Source organism: Euprymna scolopes, chromosome 9 (genome assembly GCF_053919585.1).
Source record: "Euprymna scolopes isolate OS-2025 chromosome 9, ASM5391958v1, whole genome shotgun sequence".
NCBI classification, from domain to species: Eukaryota; Metazoa; Mollusca; class Cephalopoda; order Sepiida; family Sepiolidae; genus Euprymna; species Euprymna scolopes.
Window position 1 is genome coordinate 147,210,021 of NC_136490.1, and position 19,367 is coordinate 147,229,387.

General features: G+C 32.5%; 1 protein-coding gene across 3 annotated transcripts in view; it reads left to right on the plus strand.

Moving 5' to 3' along the window:
* The window catches only part of LOC145284895 (integrator complex subunit 3-like), a 165,089-nt gene that overhangs the window by 47,346 nt on the left and 98,376 nt on the right, over positions 1–19,367 (plus strand). For all 3 annotated transcript variants that reach the window (XM_080133968.1, XM_080133969.1, XM_080133970.1), the window contains 5 exons: positions 5,735–5,867; positions 6,786–6,883; positions 9,279–9,326; positions 12,016–12,159; positions 18,480–18,567. In XM_080133968.1, the coding sequence (XP_079990094.1) occupies positions 5,735–5,867; positions 6,786–6,883; positions 9,279–9,326; positions 12,016–12,159; positions 18,480–18,567 (511 nt within the window). The remainder of the gene's footprint in view (positions 1–5,734; positions 5,868–6,785; positions 6,884–9,278; positions 9,327–12,015; positions 12,160–18,479; positions 18,568–19,367) is intronic.

The following is a 19,367-nucleotide window of genomic DNA, read 5'->3' on the forward strand; positions in this document are numbered from 1 at the left end:
TGGTAACCCTCTAGAATATCAGAGGGAGGTTAGCAGGTACTACACCTTGTCTAAAGGTGACCTGGAACTGTGCAAAGCAAAGGCGTTCAACTCCCTGAGATATTATACAAACTCACCTGAATACATACAATGCCTATTATTCCCAAATGGTTGCCCATCTGATACTGAACAAGCTCATTGTAGCTTAACTTCAGCAATCTAATGAGAACCAGTTTGTCAACATGATTATGCTGTTTATATTTAATTAAAATTAGATATGTGTATATATTATTTGTATTGATTGGACTATTGCCACCTTGAGTATTTTTTGTATAATGTTTCGGTCGGATTGTCCTTTGACTGTCCTCAGGCATGTTGTTTCTTGTTTAGAACAGAACAACCAAATAAACAACAAAATAAAACTATATTAATGCCATCTAATTCTAACCATTGTTACTACATTGACGGACCAGACAGATGGCCATTCATGAGTTGACACATTATTTACATAATTTCTTTGTCATCTTTTACCCTCCTCTTACACTGCTACTGCTACCTCCTTTATTCCCTTCCTCTCATTATACCCTCCTCCAACATTTACCCTTCCCTATTCTTCTCTAACCATTTCTCATTTTATGAATAGGCCCTTTGTTGTGTATACTGCACAAACTGTGATGGTCCCAAGCGAAGAAATTCTATTTTCCAAAACAAAAATCACAACGAGTTTATAAAGAAAGAAATAATGTTTATTTATTTAATTTTTTTGGTATTATAAGTGGTACTTGCATTCCTGAGATTCAGTGACGGGCTTGTAGAATGAGTTTTGCCTGATCAGACTGAAACATAAGTTCCATTGACAGTCTTTCAGTCGAGAGCCCCTAAAGGACCCAACATGCCTGTAGAGGCACACTGGTCCAACTGCTTGGCAGATCTCAGGAAAACTAACTGCCTGTCTCAACATTCAAGTCATCTCTACCTTCGGAAAGCTCTAATCGCCTTCCCCACCCCATATGTCGGAATCTCTTCACTCCTAACTGATTCTGGGCTTTTTTTCAGTGGTCATAATTGGATTATCCAGAAGTTGACTATTAAAGATAACAATCAAACTATCTCTATTGAAAGGGATTCGTCTTGAACCCATCTAGGAAAATTTCCAAGCAGGTTGGTCTTGGCATAACATTCCCATCAAATGAGTTACTTTTTTTTCCAAAGAAAAATATCTCTTGGGTGGTTGGACTCTGGCCAAAGATATTTTCAGTTCTCTGTGCCCTCCTCTCCCTTCTTTATCACTGCAATATCTGCTATTCATATGCACCAGCTTGACTTTCCTCCCACCATCTAATACATTCAATGTGCAAGTAAAAGTTTTAGTATTATGAAAAAGACTAGCAGGCTGTCCAGCATTGCCCAGTCGTAAAGTACGCTTAAATATGATGTTTTTATTAATGCAGATTTTGTATTTATTAATATATTATATTAGACCTAATACATAGTAATGATTTAAAAAGTTAAAAAAAAAAGTAATAAAAAAATGACTTGTGCACCACCATCGAGAATCAAAACCAAAATGTTTAGCTTCTGTTTTACTTTTTCCTTTGATGTTAATACCTGAACTATGGAGACCTGTTTGCTGCAAGGCTAAAAATTGAAACATGAACCGATAGCTATTACATTAGACATGCATATTCGTAATGATGTTGTCTAACCTTCACCAAACAAATTCCATTTTTTTAATTTTCACACTTTTGCACCGATTTTACCCAGCTAAAACCCAAATATAAAGTTTCACATGGGTTTGAATACCTATCTATTAAGTTTCATGTCTGTAGGCAAAATCTTTTAAACAAATATATATACACATACATGATATATATATAGAAAGAGGTTTGTGTTTACTATAACCTTTTTATGCAAATATTGCCCAAGTATAAAGCATGTAGAATATCTGCATGAATATAATTACACATAATAGTTAAATAAAAATGATCATTTGATTAGAAAACCGAAAACCTAATGGGGAATTAATTAAAATGAATGTTGAATTTGCAAATTAGCTAGATCTTTTGCAGATGAATGCAATTCCATGATCCATATATAAGAAAGTTGTATTTTCTTTTTAAATAAGTAGAAAAAAGGATTTTTAATATGAATATCAATGCACCCCCCCCCAATTTATAGGAGTATAGATTATTCCAAGAAAGAAAACAAAATCATCTTCTAGTATATAAAGGAGAGTTGTTTGTGTTAGTGTGTATGTATGTCTGCTAAAATCTTTTCTGACATCCACATCCGACCGGGTCGAAACCAGTATCATCTAAAAGAGCAATACCCCAGACGCATAATATGTGAAAATTAGGAAAAAGATTAACTCTGTGGCGGTCAACTGGACCACTTTTTGGAAGGGAAGGGTACTTTTTTTTGCAAGTCACGCACACGTATCAAACTAAAACTATGTTTAAAAAACTTATTTTGCAATGTGATGACGTCATAAGCACTCGTGACCATGTCGGCAAAAGTATTTGCAAGTTTTTGCCTTCATCCACTATTTCGCGTTTCACATTTGAGCCCGGACACTGCGGCTCTTTTTATATTTATTTTTTTTGTGGTCACACGGACTCTTTCTGCTATTTTGATTGAAAGAAAAAGTGTTTTGATTTCATTTAGTTTTTATTTTTTGGGGGATTTGGGAGTTTTTTTTTTTTTTTCAGCACATGGGCAACAAAAAGTGCTCAATATCTAGAGAATAGCTTTTGTTTGTATCCCTTCTGCCAAAATATCTGGTAGGGAGGTTGTCATGTACTTCTTTTTTGGGGCAATTATGTGTTGTATAGCAGGGGATTTCATATTGATGATCATATATCAGGTACATGTAATACAGAGGTAACAATGAGGGAGACATGACATAACAGTGAGAGAGATGGGAATTCCTTATTGAAGGAATGTGTTATACTGTTCATTACTTATGATGGAGGGACACATTACTTGGAAGGGTTTTATACAAAGTTCATGATAGATGGTGATAGACAAAACACATTTACGTTTCAATTCGTGGAATGAAGATGGTGATTCTTTATTTCATTTAACCGGTCGAATGATTTGACGTCAGGAATTCACATTGGTTCTACATGGTTAAACTTCTACCCCTTTGCCTCTAAGGGGACCCTCCTCTGACCGTGTCTGCTCTTTCCGACCAACTCTGCTGACTGTTCGAACTCAACTGCCCTGATCTGACTAATACTAGCTCCTATATTGAGAATTCCCTTTTTGCTATGACGTCAGATGTGTTGTTCGAAAACGTGACCAACTCACGTGGCTAAGCACACGTTCCAAACACACTTTTGATAATAAAGAATTCTCAACTAACCTATTTTTTAACCCAACCTATTTTTTTTAACAATATATTTTTAATTTGTATTGTTCATTCTTTTTAGCTGACATTTTTGATTCAGTTTTCATAAAAGAACGAACAATCAAATTCTTTTTACAATACAAACAATATCGAACTTTTTATATGGAGTTTAACAATAGCTAAATTCTAACATTCCACTTTCTAAATCTATTTCTGAACCTTGCTTACAAGGTTCAAGTCTCAGCTTATCCTAATCTCATTTTCCACTTATCTAATGTTCTTCTTATTTACAAGAAAAGGGGACAGCCCTCTTTCCTGTAACATATGTTTGTGTTTTTATCCATTTTTAAGTATCTTTTATTTTTGAAATTGTTGTGGGGGTGACGATGGAGTTGACATATGATAATGAAAAACTGGTCAATATTATTAGTATAGCAGGTGTGTCCAAGCAAAACTTCATGTTGACCCGGGCAATGCCGGGTATCCATGCTAGTCTGTAATATAAATCTTGGTTATCTCTTAGTGTGTTTGTTTTTATGTCCAGCTAAAAGACAAAAAATAGAAAATGGACCACCATGAATATGGTATTGTCGGAACCGTCAAACCATCAGACCTATAACATTAAAAATTCAGAAACAAAAATTTTAACTTTTTCTACCTTGATGTCTGCAAAATCTGATGGGGTGGGGGTCACGTAAAATTGTGTCCTAAATGATTTTAACATTTATGCATGCGTGAATACCATTTGTCTCTTGCATGCGTTAAGTACAAAAATTTGCAATGTCATGTTATGACATTTGCTGTAGCTAATTAAACTAGGAAGTTGGCTCATAACGATTAGTTTTTCGGTTCACACCTGCCTTACGGCAGACGTTTTGTTTTCTTTTACATTTAAACAGAGTTAAAAGATTTTTAAAAATATTTTGGGTTTTCTACTTTGTATTATTTATTTGGCATTTTTTTTATCGTCAGTTAATTAAATTAAAACAAAAATAATTTTTCTTATTTGGAGAGTTACGTAAATCACAATTTTTTTACATCGTAACCGTTTTATACTTTTTCTGAATTCGCAGCAGGGGGCCAACACCAGTGAATTTTTTTTTTATACAAACTGATATAAAAAAAAAATCATTCGAAATTTTAGTAAAAAAAATTCTTTATTTTGTTATTTTTAAAATTAAATTAATTTCAGTTTGCTTTATTTTTAAAATTAACAATTATAATCTACGCATGCATGGATGCTTTTATTCCTACTTTCATTTTAACACAATAGCATCATAATGTCGTTTGGATTTTGGCATAATGAATAGCATGTCGGCTTAGTTTTAGAGGTTCATGCCCAGTACAGGTCATTTTTTAATCTATATATCTGTGAAAGTGTCTGTGTGTCTACGTTTCCCTACACAATATCTCTGTCAATTTTCAGTCTACAGACTTGAAATTTGATATACAGGGTATTGAGATTTGGGAAATCTTTAATCGGTTTTCAGCTAGAAATTTGGCTGTTAAGGGGCCAAAGTTCAACGATTTGACCTTTGAGAATTCTACCAAACTCCTCCGACAATTTTGGGTCTAAACACTTGAAATTTTAGATATTTCCTACATGGATCTAACTTAATAACTTGATTTGAGCCCAAAACAATAAATGTTAAGGCGTCATAATAGGGGTCAAAGTTTAAAAAAATTTACCCCTTTTTGCTCAACATAAACTTCCAAACACCCGGGCAACGTCGGGCTCTCAGGCTAGTAACATAATAAGTAATAAGTAATCATTTTTAAAACATAAAAACGTTTTTGATTAAAAAAATTTCTGTTTTATTATTTTTAAAATTGAATTATTTCCAGTTTGTTTTATTTTTAAATTTTTTATTAAAAAAATGATATTTATGGACTAGAATAATACGGCCATTGCAACAGAACATAAAAAGAAATCTTTCTAAACTGAGGCAACATTTAAGAAATTCACTTAAACTGATATATAATCATCAAAAAGTGCTCAATATCCTGAGAATAGCTTCTTCTCTTTCTATCCCTTCTGCTGAAATATCTCATAGGGAGGTGGTCAGGTACTTCTTTTTTTTGGGGGATTGTATTTTTTTTATCCATTTTTTTGTGAAGTAAGATTACCATATCTTTTATTTCTGAAATTGTTACATTAAAGTAAAGTTACCAAATCCCCCTGTACTCGGATAGGGGTGGGTGTATTGACGTTGCTCACAATGGAATTGATATAAAAGTAATGAAAAGTGCTCAATATCCTTAGTATAGCAGGCGTCCAAACGGAACTTCATTTCTTTTATTTATTATTTGTGGACCCGGGCATTCCTGCTAGTTTATTAGAAATACTAATTGGTATGCTTATTAGTTTTGAAATAAAAATATTTTTTATTTTTTTCTAATTTTTAGTTTTTAGACTGTGTTAGTATAATTGGTCGTGATTTAGCAAGAGTATTACAGAATGTGGCACGGATACCGGATTTTGAGAAATTATGGCGAGACATCATATATAATCCAGTTTCATTAAACCCAAATTTTACAGGTATGCAACCATTTTTATTTTTTATTCTCATCTTCATCAAACTATGCAATTCACATTTGTCATCATGTAAAACTTGAAAAATATTGGTGAATTCGCCCTGTATTAACCCTCCCCCCCCAAAAAAAAAAAATCTGTATAATGCACATATCCATGATGAAACTAAAATATCATATTCCAAAGATCATGTAAATTGATCAAGTAGTTTTATTTTTAAACAAGAAAATTACATTTTATAAGTATTGTCTTGCCTGCCATTTTGAAGAAAATCTCAAAAACAAGAAAATAACTGAACAACAATTCAAAACTTGTGAGATTTATGTTGTAATGCCTAAAAATTCTCATAAGAATGATTGTCTTTATAAAAATAAAAATTACTTGATCAATTTACGTGACTTGTAGATGATATTTTCGTTTTGTCACGGCCACATACATCATACAGATGTTTACGTATTTTTGGTTTTTAATAGGAGGAATTCTAGACAAGAACCAAACTGTTTGTATTTCCTTTTGTGTTAGATTACATTATAATGATTTCTCTTTCTTGTACTTAAACAAGAGAGATTTATAAGGAAGCTCAAATTGCCAAGTGGAACACAAACTATTGCACAATGAGCATATGTATACACAGATGCATATATATTATTATTAGAGGTGATATTATAACATGATCAATTGATGACAGTGTTGCAACCTTCAAGGAATCAATATTGTGGCAACATTTTCCACAGATGGATTGTTTTTAAAATGAAATTGTTTGTGGGAATTCTGTTTCATGTTAAGCACATGGAGGAAGAAAGCTGAGTTGTTGCTGTGAATGTTCTGCTTACGAAACTCATTTCCCTTTTATGTATAATCAATCTTTTGCAGACTAATCTCTCTTTTTTTTTATATAACATGTAAATAATTTATTCTTTACAGGTATCGTCCAGCTTTTACAGGCAAGATCTTCGAGACGGTTATTAATGAGTCGTCTTACGCCCGACATGGAGAATAAATTAATTTTCTTGACGACAAAAGTAAGATTTTTTTTTTTAATTTAAAAAAATTTTCTTATTGCGTCATTCTTTTTTTTTTATTTGAACATTACTTTTGTATGTAATATTTTTGACTGGGAGCAAAGTGCAGTATTTGTTCTTATACTACACTTGATCCATTCTATCCTCTGTGGGTGAAAGAAATCTTTCTAGAATGATGAAAGGTCCTTTTTCTCCTCATCCAGAATCCCATTTCTGGGGAACGAGATAATTCCCACATTAAAAATTGATTTTGTCTCTAACTCTGCCCTCATGGGGAGACCAGTAAATATGGACAGTCCCCGCCTTCATTGACATTGCTAGCCTTCTTAACAAAAGAAACATAATTTAATCTATTTTGTTTATCATATAAGGCAAATATTGATCTGTGTTTTAAAATGACAAATTATTTTACTGACCGATAATATAAATTGCGAAACTTTTCTTTACTCTCATACTGAGAAGTCCTCTCACTGTCACCCATAATACAGTAAACAAGTTTAATAAGTCGATTTTTATCCACTCTAAAAGGAGAGACAGAAGGATAAAAGAAAGAGCTCTAGCCCAAATACCTGCAACTTTATTATGGCTGTATTGTTGAATGCAACTGACAAGAAATCCTTCATTTTTGTATTAATCGTATGTGTATTTGTGTTTCTCACGTTTTTGTATATTTGATAAATTAATTGACTTGTTTTTATTTTTTTAGTGAGTATTAAGCAAAGATTTAGTGAAATAAAAAATGAAATCAAGGAAAACTAAAACAATTTATTAAAAATCTGATATTTAAGAATAAGGATCATGCTATCATTTAAATTTTCTGGGCAATTTACATAAAATGTTGGAACGTGATGAAAGTTTTTTGATTATTTTTTTCATGTAAACACTGGCCAATTTTTTCAATGAATGAAAATAATTTCTGTTAAGATAATTCAATGAAAAATTAATTGAAAATGGAAACAATATTGTTTTTGTTGTTACAAAAAAATACAATAATTATTGTACAAATTTTATAAAACTTTAAGAAAATTCAAATAAGAACAACGCATTGTAAAGTAAATTTCATGAATAAATATTTATTTTGGAGATAACAAAAACGTGATAGCTAACAAATTCTTTTTTTTTTTTTTTTTTTTTTTATTTAAAAAAAAATTTAATGTTTTTTTGTTCAAATCAAAATAAATATTTATTTTTTTTGTAATAAACCAAGAATAAAAACCAAATGTTTCCTTGATTTTTTTTTTTTTTTTTTTTTTGTGTGTGATTTTTTTCTTTTGGCTAGTGTAATTTTGTTGACTCTGTTTCAGCATTTTTTTCATTTTACGCAAACTGCTCAGAAAATTCAACAATAACACTATTCTTGGTCTGCATCAGTACTGAGCACTCTATTTCAAAAATAAAAAAGTGTAAACGTGATTATATTTTAAATTCTTTCTTCACTAAACTCGCCAACCGAGTAATGTCGAGTAAATAGAGCTAGTTATAAAGTTTCTGTATTTAACAATACTATGTAGAATCTCTTTAATCGACCTCTTTCTCTTTATCAAACACCATCTGTAAGTTAATCATCCAATGATTTGCATTGGTTGACTGAACATACTATCATTCGTTTGTATATTAACTTTACTATCCTTTCAACAAAAAAGAAAGACAAAAATCGAAATACTATTTACATCTCCAAGCTAATTTTTCTATTCTCATAAGTAGATGCAAATTATTTTCATTTAAATTATAAGCTTTATTTATTTTGTTATTGAGTACATGACATAAATAGCCTGATTAACGTGCCACTGAGTTGAACGCAACTTGTTTGTGCCAAGGAGTGCAAAAGGATCAACAAAGGTTACCGGTGGCATAAAACAAACCGAAGATTTCCATTACCATGGCATGCACCTGCGCTGTGAGACAGGTCAGTGAGTGTATTTTGGATGCGAGTCGGTTAACAGGAATTAAAGCCCTGCGCACATGAGCTTAGAAGTTCAGTTGAGAGTTGAATTTCTTAGTCTACAGTCCATGGTTCGAGTTACATGTTCTATCATCGGATTGAACATTCTCGAGGAGCGACAAGAGTCAGCTATGTATGGAAGATGAATCAATAGAGAAATTCCCACCCTCTTTCTAAGGATAGGAAGAGAATAGGGGCGTGCCATTCGACTGTGGAGCAAATAAAGTTCTAATTGTCCAGAGAATGAGATTTGCACTGTTGATTAGCTTTTTGTTCCCAGCGAGCCGACACACTCAAGAGATGTGAAGAAGAGATAAAAACCTATGTTTCTGCTTTTATTTTATAAACCCCCCAAAAGGGCTGATGTGTTGTAAATATGAACATTGACTCAAAATAAGCAGACACCATCTATCCCCTCCATATATGTTACAATTTGAACTTTTTTTTCCACAGGTAAAATTTGGAACACAAAAACGATATCAAGATTGGTTTCAGAGACAGGTTAGTGCTTCTAAATTCTTAAATGTGCACACTCATAACCTATTTTTTGTACAGGGTGATTGAAATTCCATGTACAGTTTATTTTTTTTTCTTTTATAAATACCATTTGTGCAAAATTATTTAATATTAATTGCATACACTATAACTATACGTAAATTCCTCTCATGAACTTTATTAATAACTAAAAAAGAACACTTTTACTGAAGATAAAATTTTAATACCTGTAAATATCTCTTTAGTCTATCTCTATAACTAATATTTTAAAATAAATATTAACAATTTTTACACCTACAGACTCATGCTTTATACTAATGCAATCATCAGTGTAGGAAGTAATAGTTACTGCTGGTCGGGAGATTCAAAGCCACCCTTGAGTTTGTGGGCTTGCATCTTTCCTTAACACATAAATGGACGGAACCTATGCATGCCATAAAGTCATAAAAATATTCAATGACAAGAATTTCTGGTCCCACCCTCGCAAATCTTTCATGAAAAACACCCGTCTAGTTGATCCACTGTCAATTTTCCCTACTCTTTAACTGTGCCTAAATCTAAATATGGATTCCATGAACAAAGCTTCTTTCTTAGAACTGCACGCCTGTAGAACTCTCTTCCGTTTGCCTGTTTCCCAGCTGACTACAATCTGGTTGTCTTCAAGTCCAACATAAACAAATTCTTGATGAACCACCTCCCTTAAGTAATCCAATTTACCAAATTTCCATTACTAATGATTACTACGATATTATCCTATTGATTACTATACACTCAATAACCCTTATCCTCGAGTGGCCTCCAGGCCTTGATAAGTCGTGACTCCTATGTAAAAAAAAAAAAAAATTTTTTTGAATAATGTGTTTTTGCTTTTTTCTCAATTCCTTCAACTATATATATATATATATATATATATATATATATATATATATATATATATATAAATTTGTAAGTTTAAGAAGCCAATATGATGCAAAGTTATTTTTTAAAAAATAAATATTTAAAGTCAACTAAGTTTTGATAATATGTTGCTATTTTCAAGTTTAGGAACAGTTTTTTCTTTTGTTCTTTAAAAGTAATAATTCTGTGCTGTCTTGACTTCTAAAACTTATAAATTCCAATTTAAATTTACATTGAGGAAGAAAAATCTCGAATTCATTTCATACAATACTCCTGATTAGAACATTAAAAAAAAAATCACAGTTGAATATCATAATTTACTTTACTTTCTAGTGGCGCCATACCATGAGGAAAGAAAAAGTATAAAAAGAAAAACATGTTTCCATGCCCGAATATGACATATAAAAATATATTTTGAGGGTTAATTGATTTTAAATTCATAAATATTTATGTAGAAAAAAATATTCTGTGTTGTTTTGGCTTTTTAAACTTGCAAATTCTGATTCAAATTTACATAAGGCTCATACCAAGGAATATATATATATATATATATATATATATATATATATATATAGTGTAATATAATAGTTCTCAAAATTTCAAGTATCAAGTTTTCTCAGTTTGTAATTTATTGCTTTTCAAAAGGTAACCATTACAATATTCTTTCGTTCGTGACTAACAAGTCTGTGAAATTATGTATTTGATCCAGTTTTAGTCACATACTCACTAGATTTTCACCTTAAAAACATTTTGCGCAACTTGGTTCATACAACATATATTGCCATTTTTTTTTTCATTTTTTTCACAGAATATATAAAAAATTTTAATTATGAAAATTTTTTGAATCCATTACAATTGGTATATATAAACTAATTAACGTTTCAAGTAAATGATTAACCTATATATATATCTATATATACACACACACACACACACGTATGAATGTATGTATGTGTATAAAAATAATTGTTAATATTTATTAAAAAAAAACATAGTTATTTATCTGAGAGAGAGAAAGTTGCAGTTTTTATCTGTTTGTTTGTTAACAAACTTCTCTTTGAGTTTTGGCAATAGACCCCCCCTCCTCATTGTCATATCTATTCTGAAACTACATAACCAGTGTATTTGAATATTTCACTTTTATTTAAACAAACACAACATTGTTGTGAGATGCTGCTTTGCTTGATATCAATAAAAATGAAATGTGATGTCATACTTTATTTTATGTATGACTTGAAAATTACCAAAGAAACAAAGAATACAGCTATTAATAAGAGATTTAGGACTTGGATCAGAAGTCCACAGGGAGTCTCATTGATTCCAAGGAAATAATGAGGTGCCTGGGGAGGAAAGGTATAGACTACACATTTACCGAAATTCATTTCAATGTAACTTCCTTACACCCAATCAGTGTTTTTATGCCCCTCCTCCAAAAAACAATTGACTATTATAAAATGTATATAACTAAGAATAAACAAGTTAATATTGTGTTATTAGTTAGATCCATTATTTAGCATTGAGAGGAGGCATTTGAAAAATTTGAATTTACTTAAATATGACTTTTTTTATAAAAATAATACCATTTGATTAAGTTATGTGATTTTTGGTATACAATATTTTCTTTCCATTGCAGATACATACTATGCAGATTTTTGTCTTTATTTTTGTATTAAAAAGGAATTCTGGATAAGAACCCAAATATCTTCTGTAAAATACAATCATTCATTTTCTTTTTAACTTATTTCTATTGGTATTAAATGAAGAAGTCTTAATAATTTTTGTTTTCTAAACTTTCCAGTATCTCTCAACTCCTGAAAGCCAGTCTCTGCGCTGTGATCTTATTCGTTACATCTGTGCAGTTTTCCATCCATCCAATGAACTCCTTTGTTCTGAAATCATTCCAAGGTGGGCTGTGATTGGTTGGCTGCTGACTACATGCACTGTAAGTATACACAAATCGTTAAGATCGAAAGAACGACGTGTAAGTTATTCATAGTAAGTGGGTTTCAACAGGTTTTCATTGTTCCAAAAACAACTTTTTTTTTACTTAAAAGTAACCAATGAAACTGCACTATATTGTTAAATTCTAAATTTTAATATTGAATTTCAAGGCAAACCAATAGTCTCTACTTAATTGTTATGTTATAGTAATGAATATATCCAAAAGTTATAAAAAAATAAGGTATAAAAAAATGATTAAAAAAAACATTTTTTGACAAAAATTAGCGAAAATAAAATGTTTTGCTAAAAACACACTAGAGAGTTCCAAGGGTAGGTAAGTAGTGTGTAACTATTGCCAATTTTCTTAATAAACTATGCATTAACAATCATGAGTTACTTGCTTGTTTTTAGCATAACTGAGTTACTTCCCTTATGTCACAAAAGAAATATGGCATGGGTTTTTTTATAATGAAGATTGAAAATTCATGTTTGTTTTGATAATACTGTAATATTTAAGTACATCTGACATTCCAATTGAGTAGATATTGTTGTTTGTAGTTGAAATTGACATAAAAAGTCAGTAAATACCATTGTTTTTTTTTTAAATTATTTTTTTTGTTTTCTGAATCTTGTCATTATAGTGGAGATGCATTAATTATCCTTTAGTAAAAAGAAAAAAAGAATTGCAAAATGTTTTTTTTTTTATATCTACAGGTTATTGTTTACTGTTGTTTTTTTAATTGACATTTCACTCCAAACAAGGCATAAAGCCACTTAGTCATGAGGGCTACTATTTGGGACCAGATTTGTAGTGACACTATTTATGGAGTTTGGCAGCATGATGTCTGTTTACATTACACTTGAATTTCTGCATGTCAGTACAGTCAGAGAAACAGGGCCCGGGAAGGAATTCCAAAATGCAGCAGTCCAAAGGAAAAAGGTATTCGAGTATGAAGCTTTATGGCTAGGGATCTCTACCGCGTAGGAGTGGGATTTTGTTGCTTGTCGGGTTTGTCAGAGGTATTGTTGTCGAAGGGGTACTAGTGCTTAGAGTTCGTCAGAGCACTAGTCATTGAAATACTTGTAAGACAGGCACAGGATGTTTCAGTGATAGGACAGAGGTTGGAGTTTAGTTGATAGTTCAGGACCTATTATGTTGGCAATTTTAAATTTGCCTAGGAACAAGAGACTAGTGGCAGATGCATCAGCCCAGATGTGCCAACAATACTCCATGCTTGGGCGAACCGTGGCCTTGTAGAGATACAGGATACTTTCAGGTGTGAGTAGCTTTTAAGCATGGTAGAGAGAGTCCCCATTCCTTGCTGCCTTGGCAATTACCTCACAATTCATGTTTGTGAATGTTAACCCTAGGAGCTTGAGGGAAGTAATTTTAGGCAGTGTATTATTATTAGCCATGGCAATCAGTGGTTGAGAAGGTTTCTTGTAATTATTAAAGGAAATAAGCTTAGTCTTGGCAATATTAAACATTACCAACCAGTTATGACCCCATTTCACTGCTGACTGGAAGTCTTCCTCTAGAGTTTTAGCAATTTACTTAGATATGTGTTCATTCGTTTTACCCTTGTGTCTGTTATAGAGCATGGTGTCATCAGCAAATATACCCATCTCAGAGTCTATTTTATCAGTTAGGTCATTTATGAATATCAGGAATAATAAAGGTCCAAGGATTGATCCTGTGGTACATCCACATTTATATCATATTGTTTTGATGTACGACCATCGAGGACAACCTGGATTTTTCTCTTATTTAAAAAGGATTTAATTATGTTGAATATACATCCAGCAATACGATACGATCTGATTTTCATGAGAAGACCATTGTGTCAAACCCTGTCAAATGCCTTAGATATGTCTAGGGCTACTGACCTAGCTTCACCTGCCTTAGTCAGTGTTTGATATGTATTTTCGGAGATTACAGTTAGGATATCTGCAATAGAACGGGCTTGTCTAAATTCATACTGTCAGTCGGATAAAAGTTTGTCTGTGAGGTGGTGGACTAGTACTTGATTGAGTATAGACTCCAAGATTTTGGCAAAGAGAGGGAGGAGGCTAATGGGGTGATAATTGAGTGGATCAGTTGTTTTGCCAGAATTCTTGTAAACTGGTACAACAGAAGCAATTTTCCAACAGTTGGGAAAGCAAGATTCGTTAATGCATTTATTGTAAAGCTTGAAGAGAATAATATAGTAGAGATAAGATCGGGCTGACATGCCTTCAAGGTCTTTAGATTTATTATGGCATCACGAACAAGGGACGGGATGATTTTCAGGTCATCAAGTGTAGCTGCTGTCCGCAGAGGGAAATTTTGGAGGGGGTAGCCTGCTAGGTTTAAAGTGGAGTTGAAGTCAAAACGTTGGGCAACCAGATTTGCCTTTCCAGTTGCTGTGCAAACAATCTCAAGGTTGTTGGATAGTGGGAGAATTGTTGATTGTTCATTATTTACTACACAATTTTCCAGAAGTCAGACTTAAAGAGTATGGTTTGATAAAATACTTACAATAATGTGTGCTTCAATTGCTACTTTGAACAATTCAGTAGTTTAATTTACACACTGTTCCACAGGAAGAGAAAAGATATTACTCCACAGGAATCACATCAGATGTGATCCCTGATGTTTTCCCAGTCAGTCTTCTTATAGTACCTTGTTGTTTTGAGTCAAAAAGTCAACCTTGGGTCAAAATTTTAGGGTGATTTCGACCATTTCACAACATGATCAGCATTCCTGAGTGGGCTATGGACATCTGTTACACAATCATTGGGAACTATGGTCAGAAATAGATCTAGAGGTGAGGCTTGTTGATCTTGTCGATCTGGGAGACGGATCGGATAGGGAATGAAATAAAGAGACTATGTATTATGCTGTGATAAGGAATGAAATATAGAAACTCGGTGTGTTATGTTAGTAGCTGCATCTGTAAGTCGAGAAATCAAACCAATTACTGCGGTGGATATTAAAGTCACCAAATACATGTACATGCATTCTAGTATCAAGGGAGAGTGCTGTATCTATGCTGTCACAGACTATTAGGGTACAGCCCTGGGTCAAGGGAGAACAGTAGAGAAAATATAAGTAGCTCACACTGTTGCAAGTCATGTAGGCCTGGTCATCTGATTCTAATTTTGATTCTCTAGTCAAGATAATTTATATATATATATATGTTCTTTTTTAATTTTTACTTTTAACGTAAAATTTCCTTTCTTGATTGATTTCTATATTTTGTTTTTTTTCGACGGTTGCCTTTTTTTGTCCATGTATTATATTAATATATTAAACTTTTTTTAGTGTTTTATTGTTTGTTTATATATATTTTTTTACACAAAAACCTTGTTTTAAATAAAAATTCTTAAATCTATTTCATTAAATAATTTCCTACCCATTATTAAAATATTACCCACAAATTTAACTCCTCTATAATTTGTAAATTATTAGTTTTTTTTCCTTTTTCGAAACTCATGTTATGCAAAGTCAAAAACAACAATTTTCCTCTATCACACAGCCAAATCAAACAGCATGAATAGATACATAAACATATTGAAGCATAACATTTTTTCCAATATATATCCAAAAGTTATGAAAAACAATAAGGTAGAACAAAAATCATTAAAGAAAACATTTTTTGATGAAAATTAGCAAAAATAAAATATTTGGCTAATAAAAACATATTTCTAAGGGTAGGTAAATAGTGTGTAACTATTGCCAATTTTTAGTCGCGTGCGAGCGACTCTATAAGTCACTCCGTCGGTCGGTCTGTCCGTCCATAACACTTTTGTGCTTGGCCTTTTTGGTTAAGATCAAAGGTCTGTTGCTAATAGATGCTGTTCTTAGCTTTTTAATCTTTTCTTGGCCTTTGGCCAAGATCTGCCGCTGCCTAGGGAGAAAAGAATGGTTTTTCTAGTGATGCTAGCAGTAGCGAGGATGGTCATATGGATCACACGCCTCAAGTGAGTCCGCGAAAGGATATCTGTTCCGGATCGGGATCTGATCGTCTACTTTAAACATCTGCTTAAAGTAAAGATCAGATGTAATTGGAAGAGGTTGCCTCGAGTGGCTTTTGACAAGAGGTGGGTGCATGACGCTAGCTTGTGCATCCGACGAGGTGCCAAGTTTAAATTCGTGTTACCACCATAAGCATGGCACATGCGGTACTGGGTCCTACGGAGCCCATCCCACTAGGTTAGACAAATAAAAAGTAAAGAAACTCTTGACTGGTGGTACAAATGAGATCCTGTCCCCGGATTGTTTGTTTTTTGACACTAGAGAACCTTTCAAGGCTACCCTACCACTACCTCCCCTATCTTTTTGTTTTATCACCCCCTGGTCAACCCCTACTCGAAGGTCGCCGCCTCCCCCCTCCCCCTTCCCCCATATTCCCCTCTTTATTTTTGACAATCTATTTATTTTTCCTCCCTACACCCGATATGAATTCTTCCCAATCCCCATTAGGGATCTCCCCCCTTGTTTTCGGTGCCTCGGAAAACAGTAGGCAATCTAACTACTTAGATTAGCTCAGGGAGGGACCTTACTAACAATGCACTAGGCAATTTTATATTTTGTATATTTTTTCTAGATTTCCCACTCCTGAACACGAACTGTTTTTCTACCAAATTCAAGAACTTTTTATTTTCCAATGAATTGAACTTTTTTCACACACGCACACACACACACACACACATTTAAAAAAAAAAAAAAAAATTTGCACACACACATACAGAAATTGTATATATATCGTTTTTGCAAAAACGCTGGGGTTTTCATTAGTTAGTTTAGAGTCCACAGAGTGAATGAGGTATTGTGGTAAATGTTGCCAGTCAAGAGTAAAGTCGCCAAAGACTCCAATTTTTACTTTAGTTACAAAGACCCTGCAACACTCCCCTCCCCAGATCTTATAGGGCCTTGTGCTTAAATTTGTTTTGTCTTTTGGAGATTTTACTTTTTAAAATTTTTAAATTTTATATTGGAATTTTTTTAATTGTAATTTTTTCTTTAAACGAAATAAATTAAATATGAAGATCAAAGTGTAGTATCTGTTCCGGCAGATACTGCAAGCAAAGACCATATGTGGGGGAAATCCCACATATAAGATCTTGGTCAATGTAGGGGCAACCCTTCATACCAATTGTCACTATCCAGCTCCCCTACTCCCCGGGGAGTTGGTCCCCATTTCCCCTTCACTCCTCACATTAAAAAATTGGTCTTGTGCCTAATTCGCTCGGTAGGGGAGCAAATAAATACAGCTTTTCTTGGATCAAAGTTTAGTATCTGTTCTTACTACATGCTGTACTTATGTTTGTAACTTTGTGATATAAAGTGGGGGATCACTTTTCTGTATTAATTTAATGTAAAATGATCACCCACTTTACAACCAGTCAGTCTCAAAGCCATTCAAGTCATTCTCCAGATCATTCAAGTTGTTTTTGAAGCATTCAAGTCATTCTTAAGGTCATTCAATTCATCCTTAAGTTCATTAAAGTCATTCTAAGTCATTTACTTTTTATTTATTTAAGTCATTTCAGACCATTTTATGGTCATTTTAGTTTATCTTTAAGAATTTCATATCAATCCTACATTCACGCATTCATTCATTACACGAGAGCACGTGACTAATGGCCTTGTTTTTAATAAATTGTGTGTAACAATCATAAATATGAGTGACTTGCCTTGTTTTTAGCATAACTGAGTTACTTCCCTTGTTATCTCACGCGTTCCTAAAGAAATATGGCAAGCGTTTTTTACAATAAAGATTAAAAACTCATGCTTTTTTTTTTCAAATAATGCAGTAATATTAAAGTACTTCCTACATGCCAATTAAGTAGATATCATTTTTTTTAGTTGAAATTGATATAAAAATTAGTGGCTACCATTTATTTGTTTAATCGATTTTTTTTTTTTTTTTTTTTCATTTTCCGAATTTCGCTATTAAAGTGTAGTTGTAACAATAGTAAAGAGAAAAAGAAAATGTTTATTTAAATTTAACTGCTCTACAATGTGTAAAATGCACCGAACATAGATATTATTTTTCCCTTTGCCAAACTCATATTCTGCGAAAACAAAAACAATTTTCCTCTATAAAACAGCCAAACTAAACAGCATGAATATTTAAACATATTGAAGCATAAAAACTTTTTCCAATATTATTGGATCCAACATTAAATCACTCAAAAATGATTGATATACTGTAAAATAAAACAACTAAATCTACAATTTGAACACTTTTTTTTTTTTTTTTTTTCAACTATCAAGTACTGTGAATGTTATTTTCAATGTTTTTTATGCTAAAAACTATTTTTGTCTCGTTTCAGTCTAATGTAGCAGCTTCAAACGCAAAACTCAGTTTATTTTATGACTGGTTATTATTCGATCCCGAAAAAGATGGCATCATGAATATTGGTAACATTTCTATTTTCTTTTCACTTTTTCTTTTAACTTTCTCTTCACATAAATGCGTTTATACTGTAAGTGTTTTGTGTTTGTGCAAAAATCCCATTATTTTATCTTTTTCTCTGGACGGTAGAAATGAGAGTAATTTACCAGCTTTAGGTTGCTTATTTATTATCACTTTTTACGAACATTTTCTAGTTTCATTGAAGATTGAGCTTTCCACATAAATATTGGTCAAAAGTACAGAAGTCTCGAGTTTGATCCAACAACAAAAAAAAAAGATGAAATTTTTTTTGTTTAATGATTAAAATCACTGTTAAACTGGTATTTTCTTGCCACATTAAACACATTTCAAGATCCATCAAAACAAGATTCAAAGGTGAACAAGATATGGTTTCCTATTGATCCGATGTAAACGCCACAGAACTGTGTTCCATCCTTTGCATTGTCCATGTTTGTTATATGTCCTGTTAAACACGTTATGTGTGCGTCAACTAGACGATCACAAAATAGAGAAACTAGAGATGATCAGAAAGCCTCTCGCATGTTATATGCATTCATATAGACATGTTATGTTACATGTTTAAAGACAATGTAAATATATGACCACATTATATACACCAGTTATATAGAGCTGATTATATAATGGAAGTGTTATAAATGGCTATATAACAAGAAGTCTCCAGTTTGATCCAGAGCCAACAGTAACAACAACAAAAAAAGATGGAAGTTCTATTTTGTTTAGTGATTAAAATCACTGTTCAACTAGTGTTTCATACCACATCTCACACATTATCAATTACAAGAAA